General features: G+C 37.6%; 1 protein-coding gene across 3 annotated transcripts in view; it reads right to left on the bottom strand.

Annotated features, from left to right (window-relative positions):
• The window catches only part of LOC103045687 (solute carrier family 41 member 1), a 41,850-nt gene extending 21,554 nt beyond the window's left edge, over positions 1 to 20,296 (bottom strand). The window contains exons 1-5 of one of the 3 annotated variants that reach the window (XM_049463141.1): positions 19,950 to 20,296; positions 18,062 to 18,359; positions 7,587 to 7,694; positions 6,012 to 6,083; positions 1,168 to 1,312 (exon numbers count right to left, since the gene is read on the bottom strand). In XM_049463141.1, the coding sequence (XP_049319098.1) occupies positions 1,168 to 1,312; positions 6,012 to 6,083; positions 7,587 to 7,694; positions 18,062 to 18,349 (613 nt within the window). In that variant the 5' untranslated portion in view covers positions 18,350 to 18,359; positions 19,950 to 20,296. Of the gene's footprint in view, positions 1 to 1,167; positions 1,313 to 6,011; positions 6,084 to 7,586; positions 7,695 to 12,874; positions 14,536 to 18,061; positions 18,360 to 19,949 lie in introns of those variants that run through there. The other 2 variants (XM_049463142.1, XM_049463143.1) reach the window with 2 other exon arrangements.
• Positions 20,297 to 22,715: the final 2,419 nt, after the last annotated feature.

Below are 22,715 nucleotides of genomic sequence, written 5' to 3'. Positions count from 1 at the left end.
GTTACTAGGTGGCTGGTATGTTGCTACTAAGAGGTCGCTAGGTGGTACTATGGTATCTCGGGTGGATTCTGTAGTGTTGCTGGGAGGTTGCTGCAATAGTGTTGTTAGTTGGTTGCTATGTGGATGCTATAGTGTTGCTAGTTGGTTGCAATAGTGATGGATGGATGGATGAATGGATGGATCGATGGATACTTCATTGGTCCCAGAGGGGAAATTTTTGCTAGGTGACTGATATGTTGGACCTAAGTGGTCACTAGGTGGTACTATGGTATCCCAGGTGGATGCTATGGTGTTGCTAGGTGGCTGCTATGTAGGTACTAAGTGGTCATTAGGTGGTACAATGGTGTTTCAGGTGGTTTCTGTAATTTTGCTAGCATGCTGCTATAGTGTTGCTAGGTAAATGCTAAAGTGTTGCTAGGTGTTTGCTATGTTGGTACTAAGTTGTCACTAGGTGGTACTATGATATCTCAGATAGTTTCTGTAGTTTTGGTAGGTTGCTGCTATAGTGTTGCTTAGTGGCTACTATGTTGTTACTAAGTGGTCACTAGATGGTATTATGGTATCTCTAGAGGTGGATTCTCTAGAGTTGCTAGGTTGCTGCTATAGTGATGCAAGGTCACTGATACAGTAGTGGTTGCTATAATGTTGCTAGGTGGCTGTTATATTGTTGCTAGAGTGTTGCTAGGTGTCTGATATGTTAGTACTTAGTGGTCACAAGGTGGTACTATGGTGTCTTTAGTAGTGTTGCTAGGTGGTTGTTATATTGTTGCTAGAGTGTTGCTAGGTGTCTGATATGGTAGTACTTAGTGGACACGAGGTGGTACTATGGTGTCTTTAGTAGTGTTGCTAGGTGGCCAATGTAGGATTTTCAGGTGTTTGTTATGGAGTCTCAGTCTGTGCAAGTTTACTAATATGGTATTTATGGTGGTTGCTATGGTATTTCAGAAGGTTATTATGGTGTTTGCTATGGTATTGCTATGTGTTTGATGGATGGGTGCTCTTTGTAGTTTTACGTGAGTGCAGTCACTGCAGTGCTGAGAATAAAATAGCTTTGAAGGACAGGGTGAAATAAGGATATTAATAAATTACAAATTGTCCTATATGATAAAATATATAAGTAGCTGTGATTAAAGGCTATTGATATGGACACCGTGGTCACTACAGTACCTAAAGACAGTGCAGCGATAAAGGCAGTGGTCACGCTGCTGGCACACAGAACCGCCGCCTGGTCCAGCTCCACTCCCCCCCTGGAAACGGCGCCAAGAGCCACGGCCGCCAGCGCAGCGAGGAAGCCCACCACAGTGGCCTGCACCTGCAGAACAGACCATATCGCTAAAATCACATCCAGCGCTGGAGGACGTCCAAACACTAATGGCCTAACAGTGCTTTTAAGGTTAATGACTGAGCTATAGATAGTGCTGTCAGAGGAAGAGAGGAAAATGACTTTATATTAATGGCCTGCTGTAGCTTATCTACAGAAACCCCAATTATTAACAAACTACCTGGTTAAACAGAAGATTAACCACAGGATTTACAGATTAAGAGTTAGTGAAATTGAACAGATATTTAATTAAACATAGGATTAAATTAAATTGGTTAAAATTATATCCTTTAGAGAAAAAAAAACACTATATACCGTATTTTTCACATTATAAGGCTTACTGAATTATAAGGTGCACTATCAATAAATGTCTATTTCTAGTATAATTTATACATAAGGATTATAAGGATTATAAGGCACATTTTATGTGACAATAGTAAGGAACAGGGGTGACGCCATGTTTCCCTTCTAATTCAGCAGATAAGCCAAGTAAACAAAACTGTAATACTTAAAAAAGAATGAGCACTGGATGTTAATCAGATTTCTCTGTGTAAAGCGCTTCTGTTTATTTACAGTAAGCTTAGATTTCCAGATTTCCACTAAAGCTGGAGCATTAGCATTAGCGGCTAACCACTAGCGGTAATGCTAACACTGCTCCCGCAGTACTAGCTGGGGTTAGAGGCAGGCTACAGTCAGAAAATACGCACCTCTGAATGGAAAAAGAGCTAACTAGCGCTTAGCATCATTAACAGGTAATGCTAATGCTGCTCCAGCAGTACTATCCGGGGTTAGCAGCAAGCTACAGTCCGATAATTCTTTTCTCTGAATGGAGAAAGGCTAACTAGCGCTTAGTGTGGTTAGCAGGTAATGCTCATGCTGCTTCAGCAGTGCTAGCCAGGGTTAGCAGCAGGCTACAGGCTGATAATACTCACCTCTGAATGGAGAAAGAGCTAACTAGCGCTTAGCATGGTTGGCATGGTTGGCAGCTAATGCTAATACTGTTCCAGTCTCAGTACTGGAGATCTAAAATGAAACTCCTGTATAATGCTGTACTTCAGCGGAGTGGCTTTACTGCTCCTTAATACCTCACTGGTAGAAATCATACATAAGATGCACTAGATTATAATGCGTATTGACGATTTTTGTGAATTAAATTAAAGGATATTAAGTGTGCTTTATAGTGCGGAAAATACAGTACTAATTTATTTTCTGCTTTTTTTGTGACCATAAACATGCAGCTTTACTAGAGAAGGAAGGATTTTCAATAGTTGAAAATGAAAGTCAATGTAAATAGTAATTATAGAGCATTTTTATTAGTCCACTGATAATGACTTCTTTCCAGACGACGGACGCGCGGGCGCGTCAAACGCAGCGTTGCTGGGTGTTTCTATAAATAGATTTGCAATAATACGGCACAGAAACACAGTTCAAACATTTCCTGAATCAACAGAGTCCGCCCTTTTATGATATCCAATCCTGAGTCTGTACGTCACTCAGGTCCGGATTTATATGCCTTTTAGACGAGCAATACGGTCCGCCTCTCTTGTGTGACTGGTGGATTCGCGTGTCTATCACCAGCCTCTCATCTGCGACTGGTGGATTCATGTGTCTGTCACCAGCCTCTCATCTATAATTGGTGGATTCATGTGTCTGTCATCTCTGTTGGTTGTGTAAAACTGACCAATAGGCTTTCAGAAAATCACAAAAAACCCTCCCACACATGATTACATCAGTCTGAGTCATATAGAAAGACACGTGGGGGCGGGGTGTAAACAGTTCACCGCGGCTCAAGTTACAGCAGCGTTAGAGAAGCAGCGGTTTTAGGTAGAAGTGCATCAGCGGCTTTGATTCTTATAATGAGGAAAAATATAGAACCGATCAGGATCCAACTGAAGATCTGTGAGTGTATTTAGTGTATTTATAAAACTGTCACTCATTAGGGATGTTTTGTTATGTGAGTTCGCGAGCTAGCGAGCTAAATGCTGCTGCCGTATGTAGAGAAAGGATCTTTGGGGAAACGCAGGGCTGATAGAGAAGCTGGAATCTCTCTCTCTCTCTCCCTCTCCCATACACACACGCGAACACACACACTCACACACTCTCTCTTTCACACACACACACACACACACACACACATACCGACACACACTCTCTCTCTCTCTCTCTCTCTCTCTCTCTCTCTCTCACTCACTCACTCACTCACTCACTCATGCACACACACAGTAAACACTGAAGCTAGTTAGGTTTCTATAGTCATGATCTGACAAAATTGATTAGTACACAGTAAATATTTACTTTGCTATTGGAAAATTCATTTTCTACCCATTAGTAAATATTTATTGTATAAAGTTTTTCTTTCTTTTAGTAAAAGTAAGCTTCACTTACAAATTGCATACAAATAAACATTTTATGACCACTGATGGATTGTGCCATATATATCATACTGTTATGTTCAAATTAGACTTTGTTGTATTTAGTTTTATTCTTAATTTTTATTTGTGTGTGTAGTGAATGCAAAACACTGGTAGTCTGTTTAGGTGTAAAGTGAAGTGTAGTGAAATAAAAGAGAGTAAATCCACCGTCTCTTCAGGTGGGCTCTTCTGCATTCCACTTAGGTGAGTGGGAGAAAGGGAAACTTAGTTAGCTTTTATATGTGAAAGTAGGCATTTTCTAATGAACAGACAATGTTTTTTAATACAGTAAAGTAAACATTTACTAATGAACAGTGATTTTTTTTATGTTTATGTCCAAGTTTATGGCTGTTTGCTGTTGTGTCAAGTAGAATGGCAACATGCTACTGAATAAACGTTTTTACAAAAAAATAATTTTATATCTTTATTTTACATTTATATATTATTTTATATATAGTTAACTACTGATGTGAAGCTAAGACTTTAGTAAATCAATTTCAAGCACCAAAACATTTTATCCACACGAGTAAAATATATTTTTAACATTATATAGGAATAATTTTTAAATCGGATTTCACATTTTTGAGGTTTAGGGCCACATAATCTCTTCATACATCCTCCAGGCCACTTATTCCCTTATTATTGAGATAGTTGAGATTATTCTGAACATTTTGATATAAAATATGTGGGTATTATTTTAAATGAAAGTGCCTTTAAAGGCAAAATTAAGAAAATATCCAAAAATCGGGATTATTCCCCTAGTCTGGAAAGGGTTAAATGTAGTGTTTATTCACTCATTACAATAATAAATAAATAAATTAATTAATAACATTCATACAACAGTTGTGGTTTCACATCACTATGTCCATTAAGTCATCTCCAGACTTGGGTCTGTAACTTGGGTCTAATTTAGGGTTATAGATATTTTTTGGAGATATACTGTAAGTAGCATGAACTAAGTTTAAAAAGATGCTCCTGCCAAAAATGAAATAAAGCACTGTTCATATTAATCGAGGTTCTGGATCTTTGCCAAGCTGATGCTGTACAGTAATGCTGTGTGATGTGTCTGTAAAAGCATTAAAGCTGGAATTTAATACCTTCCTCTAGCTGGTGTCGGGTGCACTGTAATAAATCCTGACTAAAAATAATCCTAATAAAAAGTTTTGCGAGGGTAACTCAAACTGTATAGTGTAATACTGGCTCTTAATTGTAGGATACATTGGGGTTTTATGTAGATAAAGAGTGTGTCCCATTTTGAATACTAATTATTAAAACAAATTAGTTTTTGAGTATGTATTATTTAGTGCATCTCAACAAATTTGAATAGCATTGAAAAGTAAATTTGTTTCAGTAATTCAGTCCAAAATGTGAAACTTATATATTATATAGATATATTACACACAAAGTGATCTATTTTAAGTGTTTATTTCTTTTAATGTTGATGATTATGACTTACAGCCAATGAAAACCCAAAAATCAGTGTCTCAGCAAATTTGAATATTATTTAAGACCAACTGGTACTTTTGGCAGTGCACCAAATCCTGCTGGAAAATGAAATCTACATCTTCATAAAAGTTATGAAGTCCAAACCATCACTGATTGGTGGAAACTTCACACTAGACCTCGAGCAGTTTGGACTTTGGAGTTTGGTGTCTCTCCACTCTTCCTCCAGACTCCCTTGCTCCCTTGCTCCCTTGATTTACAAATGAAATGTAAAGTTTACTGATGATCAGTGATGGTTTAGAGAGACATGTCATCTGCTGGTGTTGATCCACTGTGTTTTATTATCAAGTCTAAAGTCAGTGCAGTTTTGTTTTCCCACAAAATCTTACAGCACTTCATGCTTCCCTGACAACTTTTATGGAGATGCAGATTTCATTTTCCAGCAGGACTTGGCACACTGCCTTTGAGGAAAACGACGTCTGGCTGACCCACATGGAAACAGCTTTAGCCTTTAGCTCATCTTAACATGATTGGAGTGAGTCTCAGTTTCAGCAGTAAAGAGAGGAATTAGAGGTCTGACAGGTAAAGAACTGCAGTAATAAAGTCACTGATAAGATGAAAAAAACAGATTGTCGGGGTCATACAGCACTGATACTGAACTACTGGTAGGGTATGCTAGCAGAGCATCACTTTAATATTACTTTAATACTTTAATATAACTGTACGTGCACTAACCTGCTAAACCCTCAGTATTAAGATTATCACTATATATAGCTTATATATTACAGCATTAGTGTGTTGACTGCAACTGGCATGCAGAAAATAGCAGAGCTTACCTGTATGAGGGCCAGGTTGCTGGTCACCATTAACCACTGCTGCTTAGGATCATCCATCTGACCAGTGTTCGCCTGTGCAAGCAGACACACGGGACAAAACGATAAATGAGACACAAAACTACAAAATACTCAAAACAGCCATATGTTATATACTTGTGTTAATTTTTAGCCTCTCTGTACCTTATCTTAATACTAAACAGGTGGTTTAATATAACACAACTGTCACTGTGTCTTTAAGACTAATATTCTGTATGTAAATGACTTGGTCCTGATTGGTTGCTCTGTGCTACATTCATAAATCAGTCAGAACTGAAACATTATATAACTTCATATAACTTCAGCATGAACAGGCAGAGCTAAGCTGTTTTATTGAGCAGACCTAAATTAATGTAGACTGAACAGGTGGAGGTAAACTTATGTAGATTTAGGCCCAATCCCATTTCACCACTTGGCCCTACCATATACCCCTATCTCTTGTTTTTGAGTGTAATCCTTCCCCTTTAAACAGAGTTACAAGGGGAAGGGGTGAAATCCTCCACTCTAAGAATTGGGACAAACCTTTAGTAAGCACCTGATACGTCAGCAACCTAACTGCTGCTGGTTAACTAGTTAACTTTAGGTCGTATTTTATTGTATGTCTTCAGAAAGGGGGGAGATGGTGCAGAAATTAATTAATATAGTCCATTTCTTAATGTTCTTTATGTGATTGGGAGCTGAAACTAGCTTCGATTAGCTTTTATTTTATTTTATTTTTATTTATATTATTCTGACTTAAATGCTGCAGCCCCTGCTGGCTGTTGCACCATTTAAGGTGGAACGGGAAAGTTAGCTAGCTAGCTACTTTCTGAGACAAACTACTAGCGATATTTTTTATGCTTGCTATGAAACATTTGGCCATAAAACTTTAAAAAACGACACATTAAACTCTGGTAACATAGTGCTAATCAATAATTCTAACAGGGAAAATTCTTACATTTCTGGCTTCTCATACCCCTTCGTTTAAAGTGTGCATCTGGAAAATCATCCCCTATCCAAGAAGGAGGATCCACAGATTTGGTGGTAAAAGAATGCAGATGCATAATATAAAGCAAATGCTTATGCCTTTATTACTGATTAACGCCCTATATTTAATACTTACGTGAAATCCTACGTTGAAATAATTTAACTTAATTTATTAAATTATTAATTATTAAAGTATTACTTGTGGTATTTATGTCTATTTTGAGTTTTATTTATTTCTATTTGTGTTTGCAATGTGGAAATGTTGTTTTAATTGTTTCAATTAAAAATTAAACCAATTGGTCATTCATTATTAAGTGAAATTTATTGTTTTCTCTTGTGTATTTTTAATTGTTTTTTAGGCAAGCAAATGTGTTTTATCTGATTACTCGATTAATCAAATTGATTTTTCAGTAGAGTACTCGACTATTAAAATAATCGATAGCTGCAGCCCAACGTATGATAAGCACACTACTGCACTACAGTATACAAAACTAAAACTAACATAATATCTATTGTACAGCACTACAGATAATAACCCAGCCCAGAAATCAGAGCAGAGTGAAGAGATCTTACTGCAGTGGAGAGACGAGAGGCCAGAGTCATCTCCAGATTCCCCTTCAGGCCAACCAGAGCCGGAACCAGGATAAACACCTCCGTGATCACTTTAAACACGTCCCAGTGCTGAAACACACACACACACACACACACACCAACATTTAGAAAGAGAACATTACTTCATATTCTCTATATACAGTCCCCTCCAAAAGTACTGGAACAGTGAGGTCAATTCCATTATTTCTGCTGTAGACTGAAAACATTTGAGTTTGACATAAAAGGTTGAATATGAGTCAAAAGATCAAAGATTTCGGCTTTTGGCTATTTCCATATTTTCCAATTTTTTTATGAGCAAAAGTATTATAACCTGTGACTGTCAGGTCTGTTTTACTGTCCTGAAGAAGAAAGTCGTCACTGGTGTACTGTGCCTTTAGCTCAGTTTGGACACATTGGACTAGTGCTGGGTGGTATGACCAAAAATTTTTATTACGGCATTTTCAAAGATTCTGATGTTTTCACGGGTTATCAATGTATTTTTATTTTGTCTTACTTATTTATGTACCGGTAGTTATTTATTTATTTGTATTTTTATTTTTTTTGCATGACTGGGTTTTTTATATAGGTTTGTGCTATGCTGTTACTGTGCTGTTAGGAGTACATGCTGTTAGCAGTATGCTGTAGTGCCCGATGCAGTCCTCCAGGTGGACGGTCGTTTCCGGTTGAGAGTACGCTGTGCGCTATTGGCTGCCGTTTCTCACTGGTGTGTGGATGTAATGTGCTTGTGTGTAAAACATGTGAATTGTAAAGTGTCCTTGGGTTTCTAGAAAGGCGCTATATAAGTTGAACTTCATTCATTCATACATATAAAATAAAATAAAAAACTAAAAAGTAAGGCTTTGATTACTATTAGGTTTACTTTGTCCCACAAAATTAAACAATATATAAAGAAAACATATTTCATTATCAGAAAAACAGCTGAAGAATTTAAACAATAGACCTTATAAAGAGATACGGCAACATCTTTAACACTGATTCCTTTTCAAATACTTCCATAAACACTTTAAATGGACCTAAAATACTGAATGTTTAAGTATTAAAAAGACATATTTTCCAAAAGCTCTACTGCACAAGTAAGACACACGTTTAATACGTTTAATATGTTTAATTTAAATGTTTTTCTGAAACCATTAGAGCAGGGGTGTCCAAACTTTTTTGTTGGGGGCCAGAAGGAGAAATATATTTGAAGTCACGGGACACAGACTCTGTAATAAAACAAATAATGAAATATACCACTTTAAATAATACTTTTTTCCTGATTACTTCATTTACACATCATTTTACTTGACTAACTATCTTTATCTATCTTTGACAGTGTTGTGTAAACTAAGATTTTTCAAATTGATGTTTCATTTCATGATGTCTCTTAATATTAAAATCCTTAATTACGACAACTTTTAGACTCTTTTGCCCTTTTTCTGCACTACAACTGAACACTCTCTCCGCTTTTAGACTCTTTGGCCTGTTTTTCTGGGCTACAACTGCGCACTCTCTCCGCTTTTAGACTCTTTGGCCCGATTTCTGCGCTAGAACTGCGCACCCTCTCCGCTTTTAGACTCTTTGGCCTGTTTTTCTGCGCTAGCACTGCACACTCTCTCTCCTATAAGACTCTTTGGCCTGGTTTTCTGTGCTACAACTGCGCACTCTCTCCGCTTTTAGACTCTTTGGCCCGTGTTTCTGCACTACAACTGTGCACTCTCTCAGCTTTTAGACTCTTTGGCCCGGTTTTCTGTACTATAACTGCGCACTCTCTCCACTTTTAGACTCTTTGGTCTGTTTTTCTGCGCTAGCACTGCACACTCTCTCCGCTTTTAGACTCTTTGGCCAGTTTTTCTGCGCTAGAACTGAGCACCCTCCCCGCTTTTAGACTCTTTGGCCCGTGTTTCTGCGCTACAACGTCACTCTCTCAGCTTTTAGACTCTTTGGCCTGTTTCTGACACCTAGCGTCCAAACTAGCGGGCCAACTTTCATTCTATTTCTAAAATACCTCGCGGGCCGCTCCAAAAAAGGAAACTGGCCGCAAATGGCCCGCGGGCCGTAGTTTGGACACCCCTGCATTACAGTATTAAAATCAGCCACAATTCCCTTTTTCTCCAGTTATCAAATAAATTCAGTTCAGTCTGCATTAAAATGATCCTTCTAAGCTACTTTAAATATTAATATATTTAAACAGGGCTATAGTTGCTTCCTTGTAACCAGAGTTTTAGGCAGTTTTATCACTTGTGCTGAATAAATTATTCTGCACTCAGGACTGATTCTGGGCTCGTCTGGGGGACGAGAGGAACTTTTCTCCGGGCTGTGGATCGATTGGACAATTCCAACCCCTCCAACAGATCACAACAGTACACAAGCGCTAAATCAGCAGCTACACACTCCCCCCACCGAATGCTGGGGCAGGTGTGAGTGAGTGAGCTGAGGGTGCCCTTCTCCACAATCCAGCATCTAAAAATAATCGTAATGTTTAAATAAACAGATAAGAGAGGTGGTGCCAGGCTGCCATCGCGTGGATATTTATAACCCAGCACTGATAGAACCACACAGAACGTCACAGTACACACGTCTAGCCTCCTGACACACACACACACATACACACACACACACTCAATTCAATTCAATTACCAGGCATAGAGCGGTGCCCAGGCCACCTGCCTCCACTCACGGTCCACACACACACACACACACACACTTATCATACACAACAGCCGTTAACAGTAAACTAGAGCAAATTATTTTGATTAATTCCTTTAAATTAATTCAGTCAGCAATTTTAAAATTATCAAAATGTAATTCAATTAAATGGGACAATCGTTATTGTACTCGGTTGTATGTAATCGGTATCTTTACACAGAAACCTATAAAAAAACCTATTTTATGCTGCACTGATTTTCATATTTTACATTTTTACTCCATTTAACTGAAATACAAGGAGGATATTTTATGTTTAAACCATGTTTAATATAAAAGCTGCATATGAGGAAAAAATGATGTGTATCAAATTAAATGTAAAGGAAACTATAGCTTGTGCATCACTTTGAATAATGTTGTCTATTTACAAATAAAACAACTGAGCTAAAAATCGTAATCGTTATTTTTTGTAAGATTTTGAGATTTTTTTTTGTTTAATATCGCCCAGCTCTAGAAGAAACCCTTGCTTGGAGATTCACAACTAGTGTCCAGTACTTCCACTAGAATTGTAACTAACAAAAATGATGCAATATATAGTTGTATATTTATATATTTAATTTTGTATTAAGTTGTGCCTTGTTTTCTATAGTAGTGGACAGTAGGGCTGCAACAATTAGTCGATTAGTCGACAATGTCGATTATTAAATTTGTCGATTACAAATTTAATCGGCTTATGCTCAACTCAAAAAGTGCCCAAACACAGCAGATTACATATTTACTCACGAAATATTAAACTAATTTGATTATTATTTTTTCCGATTAGTCGATTAGTCAACAATTATTTCTGCCATGTTCTTCAAGTCTAAAAACAATAGAAACAGCTGAACATAAGATTTAAAAGGCATTTAAATGTTGAGATGTTGTAATGAACTCAGTAACACAGTATTTATTTCTTCACCCTAATCTCATCTGCTCTCCACTACCCAGGTCCTGGAGGCACTCAGACTGACATCATTTCAGTGTTCTTAATGCTTTAGCACGCCCACATCGACTCAGGAAGGGCTTGTTATTCTGATGATTCATTAAATCAGGTGTACAGGGCAGGGAATACATCAGAACATTGCTGAAAATGCAAAAATGGCAATAGGGGTGTGCCATATCTCTAATAGGGGTGTGCCATATCAAATTAAATGTAATAGTAACATTTAATAACAATATAATTTTCATCTTGATAAAAAGTGTATTCATTAAATATATATTTTTTTTTTATTCAGTGTTTTGTCATGTCTCCAAGAGTATCGTTATTGCAAAAATACCATGAAATATCGTGATATTATTTAAGAGCCAAATCGCCCACCCCTGAACTCTAATAATCCTTCATTTTAGACTATTTCTATTAGTCGATCATTCATCAAAATAGAGATATGTGTCTTTTTTGGACAGCAATGGTCTTTAGGACAGGGCTACTCCATGCCTGAGGCACTACAATCCTAAAAATAAGACGGTAGGCAATTATGCCAAAGAATGACTTTATAGAATCCTTATAGAATAACTTTTAGATCCTTACAGAAACATGTTTCCAACTAAGATTAGTTTTAAAGATTTAAAAAAGTAAAAAGCCCTATTTATATGTATAAACACAACCGTATAAACACAACAGCGAGTGAAAATGGAGGAGCTACTGACCGCAATGTCATGTGACCAAGAAAGCAAAAAAAAAAACTCACTGGTCCTGCTGTTTTTTCAACTGCAGACCGAATGCAAAAGTTTTATTACTCTTATTAGTAGAAGTGTGAAATAATTTGGAAGTTGATCTGAAGTTTATCAGACCTTTGAAAGCCGAACGAAATCTTCACCACTGAATTAGAGCTGCCTCCCTTAACTCATTCTGATTCTAAAATCTCCCGCGCTGGAGCCAAGCCTAGCTGAGCCTTTACCGAGCCTAACTGCTCCACTCGGTTCCAGCTTGGAACTTGTTAGATGCAGAGTGGAGCAGACCGGAGCCTAGCCTTGCCTAGCCTAGCAAAGCCTAGCTGACTATGTGCCTGTGTGATTATGTCATCACACACTGACGGAGTCCGGCTATGGAGGCTGATTGTGTGCAGCTCTACAGCTAAATTATCAATATACCAATCGATATACCACAAAAATGATATCACCGTTACTAAAACATTTCTTATCGCGATAAATACTGATATCGAACTATTGTCCAGGCCTAGACACCACATATCGATAATGTATCGTATTGTAATGCATCACATCGATATATCGATATTTTGTCCCACCCTACCCAGTACAGCAAAGTATTGGAACATCACTTAAGTAAATCGTTGCTCTCCAATGAAAAACACTTATCTCCAAAATAGCAACTTTACTGGAGAGAGATAAAACCTTGTACACTTCCAATGGAAGTAAATGTAAAAACAGTTTATTCCAGGTAATTTTGAAAAGTTTCTATTGGTCCGTTCATCAAGAAATTTTGACACAGTATAAGGAACTTTTTGTCTGTTCAAATTATATAGTAAAGTAAAAATCTACAAAAATTGAGATAAATGTTTTTCATTGGACAGCAACGAAATACACAATAATTTAAAGACACAAAACCACGTGTAAAACCTTCGTACTTGAACGAGATCCATGACGAGTCCAGCCGCCACCATGCCCAGCCCAGAGACCAGGTACGGCAGGAAGATCTGGGCGGCGATGAGGTAGGAGCTCTCGGGCAGGAAGCCATTAGCTGAGCGGGTGAGTTTACAGGTGAAGCCTCGCAGCTTCTTCCCCTGGTAGCACAGCTCCAGCTCTAACTGGGTGACCACCATTGCTGCTACCCCATCCCACAGCAAACACGACTTTTAGAGGTCCGAGCAGAAAAGTTCTGTAGAAAGCTTCAGAAGAGTCGTAGAAGTTCCTTATAAAAGCACTGATATGTCAATGTGCTTTGGGTAGAGTCGGGTCCAGAGAAGTGGGTTGTGCCCACTAGAAAGGTATTTAAAGGTCATTCCAGTCACTATCATGCACTGAAGCTAATAATGAGAGCCCTGAACTTGTTGACATTAGCTAGCATTAGCCGCTAGTTCCTGATGTGACTGAGATTGACACATTCTGGTTCTTAAACTCCCTCAGTCTTAATTTACTACTATTTTACAGATTAAAAAGTAAACAAAAATAGATACTGGGTTAGCATTAGCATCCTAAGCTAATTAAAACAACCATCAAATACATCACAGTGAAGGTAAAGCTAATATAATATTTAAAAAGAAAATATCTAATGTATTACCACAATTTCACAATGTGTAATTTTATAGATTAAAACTATTATCTATATGAAAATCTGTGTTGTTCACAAAAGCCTCATTTAAACAATCTTTTCAGACACAAAAACTGAATGTGGAGATAAAAACTGTGGTTAAGTAAAAGTTACGCTACTTTTCATGATCCTAAGCTAGGTTCTGGGTTAGCATTAGCCTCTTAGCAAATCTTCAAAGTTCTCACTATAAATAGGTAAAGCTATTTTTCCATATTCTTTAATTCACAGCTTATGTTCCAGCTTTCCCGGTTGTTAGCATTAGCTGTTAAAGTTCTTCAAAATATATTTCTCTAAACGTATAACTACTTTTCTCAATCCTATTCCTCAGTTTTCAAGACTGTGAAGAAATCCTAAACTCAATGGCTAGCCCTCTGAGTTGTTAGCATTAGCCTTCAGATGTTCTTTAACTGCTCACTGTCGAGTTAAAGCTAATTTTAAAGAGCCTTAGATTTTTGTAATCGTGAAAAATGCCTATTTTAGCCTAGTCATCTTACTAAGCTGCTAAAGTTAAGTTCTTCTTGATTAGCCAATTGTGAAAAGCTGGCAACAGTTAGCTAACAGAAGCCTTTGTCTTTCTTAACAATGTTTGTCCATTGCCTTTCATTACTTTAGAAGTGAAGCCATTTGTATGATCATACGTTTTTTTTTCTAATCTGTAAAGAATTCTTAGCCATTAGCATCCAGAATCTTCTTTTTTTTTTTTTTAACTGCTGCTAGCTTAAGTTTGAGTTATTGGATCCTCTTGAGTTTGAGTTTAGTTTCCGAAGTTCTACAAATGTTCCTAATCTTTCGTTTTCAACATTACGAAGAAATGTTATGTATCCATCCTTAGCTGCTAGCGTTAGCTGCTAGCTGCTAGCTTTAGCCTTCACAGATCTTCACAGATCTGAAAACACAACAAGCTAAAATGTCTCTACACTACTGGTAGGTTTTAAGCATTAGCATTAGTGACTGAAGAGGCTAAGCAACAATATATATATATATATATATATGATTCTTAGATCAGATAAAACAAAAATTATGGATACTATGCAAAAAATAAAAAACAAAAATGTAATATCTCATTTCCTTAGTTATATTTCATTTTTCTCATATTTCCTTAGTTTTTCCAATTCCAAAAACAAGCAATATGGTTTCCAGCCTTCTCATTTGTTAGCATCCACCTCCTTTAAAGTCCTTTAAATGTATTAATGCTGTGTTAAAAGTTACTTTTACGATCCTTATTTGCGACCAATAGCCTCCAGAAATTCTTCAGACGCATCAACGAAGAGCTAAAGCTAATTTTCAAGATAGTTTTTAACATTGTGGAAAAAGTCAATGATGTCATTCAAAATATGAGAGAGAACGTATCCTGAGCCTCCAAAAGTCCTTCAAATGCATCTCTGTGGAAAAGTCACTGATGTAATTCCCACTATCCTTAGTTTTTCTCATTCCAAACACAAACAACAAGGACAACAAGGTTGCCAGCCTTCTCGGTTGTTAGCTTTAGCTTTCGACGTCCTTCTTGAAGAGAAGAGAAGAAGAAGAAGAAGTCAATAGATCAGTGAATCCATTCTTGAGGTTTATTTTTAATTTTTTCTTGATTATTATTTCCCATCAGATGTCAGAAGTCCAGATGATGAGTCCACGATGAACCAGCTCTGAGACAAGATTAACTGAAGCAATACTTTGCTCTTCGGAGTCTCAAACTGCGACTGGAGCATCGAGCCGGCACGTCCATCTGTGTGAGAGCGCCAGACTGGAGGTAGTAGATGTGGATGTGTGTTTAAGTGTGTGTGTGCGCATGAGGCGTCCTCACACAGTCACTGCTGTCGTGACTCGATATATCTCTCACACACACACTCACACTGAAACACACAGACACACTCACAAGCTGTAGTTCCAGTGTTGTACCGGTGCTTTGCAGCAGCTTCAGGAGCCAGCTGACACAAACACATGTTGAGGTTGAGCCGTCCAATCACTGCTCTCCTCCTCTTCTCCTCTCTTTTCCATCCCTCCATCCTATTTCTCCTCCTCCTCCACCTATCTCCTCTATTAGCCCTTGCTTTCCTAGATGACCATCTCAGCATGTATATATTTCTGTCCTCTACGATTGGAGCCCACTATTAGTTCACTATTTGCTCACTATAATCAATAATAACTCACTATTACATCTACAGTGACTCAGTATTAGCTCAGTTCTAGCCCTGCCAGTGGCTGACGTGCCACTCTGCCCGCACTTCTGCCTTATCGGCAGTAAATGGGCTGATTACTGGCAGACGACAAAAGGGAAAGAGAGAGAGAACGAGAGAGACAGACAGACTGACTGGACGGGAGGGTGAGAGACAGAATGAGAGTAAAAGAAAAAAAAAGATAAGCAACTAAAACAGACAGAAACTGAGAGAAAAAGACAAAAAGAGAAAGAAAGAGAAAGACAAAAAGAGAGGTAGTAAAAGCCATGATTCAGCTCCACACAGAGGGAGCCCTGGGACAGCAGAGTGACGCAGCAAACTCTCCATCCAATCCCCACCAGTCCTGCCACCACCCCACCACTTCCGCTCTCATCTATTATACATCCACACCACTATATAACAACCCCCCCCAACCCGTCCAATCCACAGCGCTGAACTCACTGACATCTAACAGCACTAACATCCCCTCCTCACTCAACTCACTGTACTGGTTTGCTTCAGGACAGAGAAAAAAACGCTTGAGACACTTCTTCCATCTGATAATTAACCCTTCTGTTATGTTCATTTGTCAGGAACAGCAATGGTGTTCCAGGGTTAATCTGACCTGGTTCATGTTTAATTATCCAAAAGATGTCTGAAACCTAAAAAAATCCTTACATGCAGTGTAAATATTTTTCCATTACTACTACAACTCCATTACTAATTATTCTAACAATATTCAGTGCAATGGTGTTCCGTACCTCTAACAGGTAATGTTCAATTAGAATAATTCACTCGTTTTTCATAAACAAATACATGTTCCAACATTTTTTAATGTTTCACCACTTTATTACTTTTAAAAGACCAACATATAAAACAATAGTTTTACAAAACATTGAGGCATAACATTGCATTAGTTTTTGTTTTTGCAGGATGTGGTTGTTGCAAATAAGTGAGATGAACCATTTTTATATTATATGTTGATTACACTAATTAAGGCAAGCAGAAATAGTTTCATACTGGAAAAAAAAAAAAAACCTTTTAACTACTTTTCCCAGATCTTCAAACTTAAAAACGGGTCAAATTAATCCGGAACATAACGGGAGGGTTAAGGATTCACTACATGAAACTGACAAACCGTAAACCTCAACCACTCAAACACTGCTATTCCTGCGTCCAAAGGAAATCCAGCACAGCCAAAAACAGAGCAGTAAAAATAACGGGCTGATTCTAGTACCACAAAACTGTTACATCACATTTTCAGACCAAATTCTAAATCAGGCATTGGCATAGGCAGGCCAGGGGCCAGATGTGGCCTGCAAGCATGAAAAATCTGACCCGTGAGATTGTTTGACCTATAATGAACGAAATAAAATAAAGAAAAAATAATAAAATGCTTCTCTGGTGATGTATGTTTCTGTCCGTTCTCAGGCTCCCTATCTTCTTATAAGGGCTTTATTCCCCCGGCCATGTCCCAATTCACTAGCAGGGGCAGTGGTAGTGTATTGGACTGCAACCCTGACGACACGGGTTCGATCCTGCGTGAGGAGCGGTGTGTTTATTTTTTATTTTTTTACCTGGGGCTTTAAAGTCAACTGTTCTGCAATTGGGTTCAACAACCCTCTGGTAAGTAAATTTTACATTTCATTAGTAAGTCAAGGGAGCAGAGTCTGGAGGAAGAGTGGAGAGACACACAGTCCAAACTGCTTGAGGTCTAGTGTGAAGTTTCTACAATCAGTGATGGTTTGTTTAGAGAGACATGTCACCTGCTGGTGTTGATCCACTGTGTTTTATTATCTAGTCTAAAGTCAGTGCAGTTTTGTTTTTCCACAAAGTCTTACAGCACTTCATGCTTCCCTCTGCTACTGACAACTTTTATGGAGATGCAGATTTTCTTTTCCAGCAGGATTTGGCACACTGCCCACACTGCCAAAAGTACCAATTGGTCTTGTATAATATTCTAATATTTTGAGACACTGATATTTGGGTTTTCATTATCATATAATTTTCATTTCATAATCAATAAACAATAAAAGAAATATAGACTTAAAATAGATCTCACTAGGGTCATGTGTAATACATCTATATAATATAAAAGTTTCACATTATTAACTGAATTACTGAAATAAACTAACTTTTCAAAGATATTCAATTTTTTTAGATGCACTACTATGAAACTCATGTATGCATAGTTATGTAGTTAACATACAAGAAGTGATGTGTAGACTGTCCATTTTCTTTTACTATCATATAATTGTAAATGTTTTTTTTCTATTGTTTATTATCAGATCAGTGCTCTGAAAATACAACAAGCAGTAAAATACTGTATAACAAGCAGTAGCAGTGACTCCTACCTGCACGCTGTCCAGCACCATGCCCGCCATGACCATTCCCATCCCGGCCAGCAGGTAGGGGAAGAGCACCTGCAGGCAGATGGCTATGGACGACTCCTCCTCAGTCTTGGCCAGCAGTGTCTTCTTCTTCTCCTCTGCAGGTTTCTTGGGGGGCACAATGGGAGGGAGCAGCGGCGCTTCATCCTCTCCATTTAGACCGTTGGTGGCTCCACTCTGCCCCTTCCCTTTGCCCTTCTTGCCCTTCTTACGACCTCCTCCCTTCCTCTGGCGGACCTCGTCTGCAGGCATGGTGAAGCCTCTGCCAGAAACACAACACAGACTTAGTCATGAGGGTCAGGGTGGTTTATCTCTTTTATCTTCTTTACTGCTACGCAGGGCTGTTTCAAGGCATCTGGAACCCCAAGCAAAACGGACAACACCAGGTACACAGATCTATAAAAGGTATATTTTAGCGTTCGTTTCCCATCACCAGGTCACATTTTGAGAAAGTTAAATTATATTAATTTATTACTAGTTTTATCCAGTGCACTGAAATGCCACTCCCAGCTGGAGACGCATGGCATTGCGTCTATGTCTTGGTCAAAAAAGTAATAATATTAGGGATAGGTTTATATGTTTTAGTGTTAAAGACAGTGGATAGTGCTGAACATGTTCCATTCAGGTTATAACCTGACTGGAACATGTTCAGCAGTATCCACTGTGCACACTATGCTCCAATTGGTTTTAATTCCACAGCCAACTGTCAGTGATGTTATAACAAATTGGAGCATAGTGTGCAGAGGTCTCTCCAACTTTCTGCAGTCACAACATCACTACAGACCTCCAAACTTTATGCAGCTTTATGCAGATTATATCAAGACCAGTAGAGTGTATAGTAGAGTATATATATTGTTATGTGAATTTTTTTTTTAAAGGTTAGGAAATGTTTATAAAAATATGTTTCTTTGTGTTCCCTTGAAGTAATAAAACATACCAGTCCTTACATTTTATAAACATTCCCTTACCTTTAAAAATGTTTCCGCCTCTGCAGCACCTTCTCAGGCTATAGATTAGGATGATATGTCCGTGCACTTTGATACGTGGATACATCAAAATATGCAGATCAATTAATCAATAATACACCCCCCCCCCACCGGCTGACATCCAATCATCTGCATCTTACCGCTATCAGATATGCACTGCTGCTGCTTCTGTTGCAGGTCAGCCAATCAGCTCTCCCTCCTGCTCCACCTCTAAACCCATACATCACCAAGTGCCCCTCCCAAACTAGTCCTCCTATTTTTTTTTTGTTGTTGTTGTTGCATTTTTCAAATTTGAGCTGAGAGTGGATCAACTTAAATCAGGGGGTTTAGTGCCCCTTTAAAACTTTAATTAATTTTATTTATTTATTTAAACACACAATCCGAATGCAACATTGACCCAAATGCACAGCATGCAACTAACGTCCCAATCACTAATACTACCTGCACCTGAAGGAGGTAGCTTAGTTTATGCTGCTTTCTCTCAGCATCATATTTTGTCACAGTTTGCATTGCTACTCTGCTGTGCACCACAGTGCATCCATCAGTGATAGTGACTGGGCTTATCAGTGAACTATGGACCAGGCTAACCGAGGACATGTGCAATCAACAAGTCACATATAACTTACAGAGCAAGAAAGCTCATTACAACCTTATTTTCCTACCTTGTTTAAAGTGCATCAGTAGCATTTATATTAAATTATATTGCACCATGGTGCATGGTATGCTTTTACTTTAACAGGGCGAGAACTGATTGCATTTAGCAGAGCAGCAATTTAACCCAAAGCTTCTACAGTCAACATGAAGGCTACAGTAAACACAGCCAGCACTGCGCGAGCATGCAAACATATACACAAGCCTGATCCTACCGTCTGCACTAGACAGTCACCTGCACGCGCACTGGGCAGCAGACGAGCTGTAGCTGCATCAGGTGATCATCATCATCCAGAAAGCGGAGCGAATCACAGACAATGGAAAATGAAAGCCAGCAGCGCGCGCGCGCTTCCGTGTGTCTGCGTGCGTGGAGCGCTGCGTGCACTGCTGAATAAAGCTCTGCGTTTAGCATGCTTTAGGGTCTGTTTTAGGGGTTCGTTCACTAATGCAACCTAAAAAACAGAAGATATAACTGTTGAAGAAGAAAGTCTGACCCGTTTTTTTGCCGTTTGTTTGCGTGCTTTTGCCATTTTACTGCGCTTGTGCACGTCTGCGCACGCGCAGCGCCATCTAACTACTGTCGTCAGCAGGACAGGGGTTTCCACGTGGGCAGCGCGTGCACAGATTTAGGCTATGTTCATGTTCCAGTGATGGAAATATATAAGAATGCTGTTTTCTGTCTATAATGCACACAAAATAAAACTCTACTATCCTAATATATAATCTATGTAAAAAATAAATATTTTATTACTTTTGTATTACTTGTATTATTTGTTCTGTAGTGCTGAAATCAGGGTTGCCACGTCCCACAAAAATATCCAGCCCAAAAAAGCTTAAACTAGCCCAAATATATGTCTGTCACACGTTTGAAGCAAATGACAAAACAACTTTAAGTGTACAACTTAGTATTTCGTGTAATAAGGGACTTAATAAGGGATTTATTATCAGTATTGCTATTTATTTAGGTAATGTAAGTCATTAATAATATTATAACGTCAGTGTTTTATTAGTTCTTTTATAACTATTTTATATCCCAGTCCAATTATGCTATTAAGCAAAAGAATATAACATTTAAACATAAAATTCATTTAGTTTTAGAAAAAAAAGGTATTTGGCATTTCACTGGAAGTGAAAAATAGATATGCTACATACAAAAAAAAATATGCCTCAATCCTGAAATATGAACATGGCTGAATAAATCTGTTAACTGTCAAAGAAACATTAGGAAAAAAATCTAGAATTTGTTAATAGCAAATGCAGATTACCACTCTAAAAAGGAAAAAAAGAGTTACCTAATAAAAGTAATTTTATTTGCCTAAAATTTTATTTTGTCCTGTGTTTTATTATCATCAAAAACATGATTAATTAAATGAAAACTTAAAAAAAATAATAATAATCATGAAAATTCAGGTTTTTATTCAAATTTGCATATTGATGATCCATTCATTTCATAAATAATATTAAATTGCTCTCCCCTACACAAAAGTAGATGGTAGTAGTAAAAAGTATCTGTATTAATATCGTTATCGACAATAATGGCCCTGTATTTACTTGGTATTGGATTAATACCAAATTTTGAAGAATCGCACAGCTCTAATATTAACTAATATCTAACTACTAATAGTAAATAAAATTATAGCCTGAGAACCCAGTTTAGATAGCTTGCTGTTGCTATCTGCTAAAGTTTGTCTGGCTAGATTGGCTGGCTGGGTTAAATTAATATGGCTAGGCTTAGCTAGCTAGCACAGTAGCATACCTCTTACATACATCTTAAATTGAAATAGTGATCTCTACTGATTTTGTGAATCCATTTACGGAGAAGTTTGGGATCTATAGGGAAACTATGGAAGGTTTGATCTTTATAAGATTTATTACTTTTTGAAAAAGTGCATTTGGGAATTGGGAACGCACTAGTGAGGCGGCATTGCAAATACCCAGCGGTACATCGCTACTTCCGTACCCCACAGCCTCGTTTTTATCCCGGAAAGCTGTGGGAGAACGGAGTTGTGCTATTCATCAAAGTTAAGTACTTTTTTATCATGTTTTACTGCACCAAAAGTCCATTTTACACCAGAGTTCTTCTTTAAGTCTTTATTTTAATGCATGTAATTATTGTCTGTCTTTGACATAATTAAAGCCAATGTATCACTCATTTAAACACTTTTCAGTCTTACAATGGTGCAGATGAATGTCCATATTAGGAATCACCAGAGGTGGAAAGTAACTAATTATATTTACTCACATTACTGTAATTGAGTAGATTTTATGAGTAATTTGTAATTTTTTAAGTAGTTTCTAAAAAAGGTAATTTTACTTTTACTCAACTACATTTTGACACAAGTAATTTACTTTGCTACATTGGAAAACTCCCCATTACTGAGTAAAAAATGAAATGCTGGAGAAAGAAAAAAAAAATGTCTGAATTAAAAAAAAAGTGTTTTGTTCTCCATGGCAGCGCAGCTGAACTTCTCCATGCAGTGTTTAGCACAGTTAGCGAGTTATGCTACCCATCGATATGTGCTTCTTTACAGCACTGCGCATGCGCCGGCCAACATTCTTTTTGTATGTTTTCATGTTTTTTTAACGATAATTCCTTAACTTTTTATTAGGAACATCTGATTGGATGTTAAAAAACATGTAAATAGCAGTTAAAGCGTAGCAAGTTAAAAAATAATAATGAACTGTAAAACTATAAAAATACGGTTTATAGTCACATATATGACCATTATTTTTTAAGGGTAAAGAAAAAAAATGGATCATTAAAACCTATACCACTTGTTCTTGACAATGTTTATGGGGTGGTCTGAACAAATACTGCCTGAAAGATCCAAATTATTGAATTTAATAATTATTTAATTTATGATTTGTACTTTTTACATCAAATAATTAAAAGTAACTATGTAACTTTTACTCAAAGTAAATTTTAAATTGAGTACTTTTTTACTTTTACTTGAGTAGATTTTTAGCAAAGTAAAGGTACT

This window comes from Astyanax mexicanus, chromosome 13 (assembly GCF_023375975.1).
Source record: "Astyanax mexicanus isolate ESR-SI-001 chromosome 13, AstMex3_surface, whole genome shotgun sequence".
Taxonomy (NCBI): domain Eukaryota; kingdom Metazoa; phylum Chordata; class Actinopteri; order Characiformes; family Acestrorhamphidae; genus Astyanax; species Astyanax mexicanus.
This window is presented reverse-complemented; position numbering and strand designations above follow the sequence as displayed.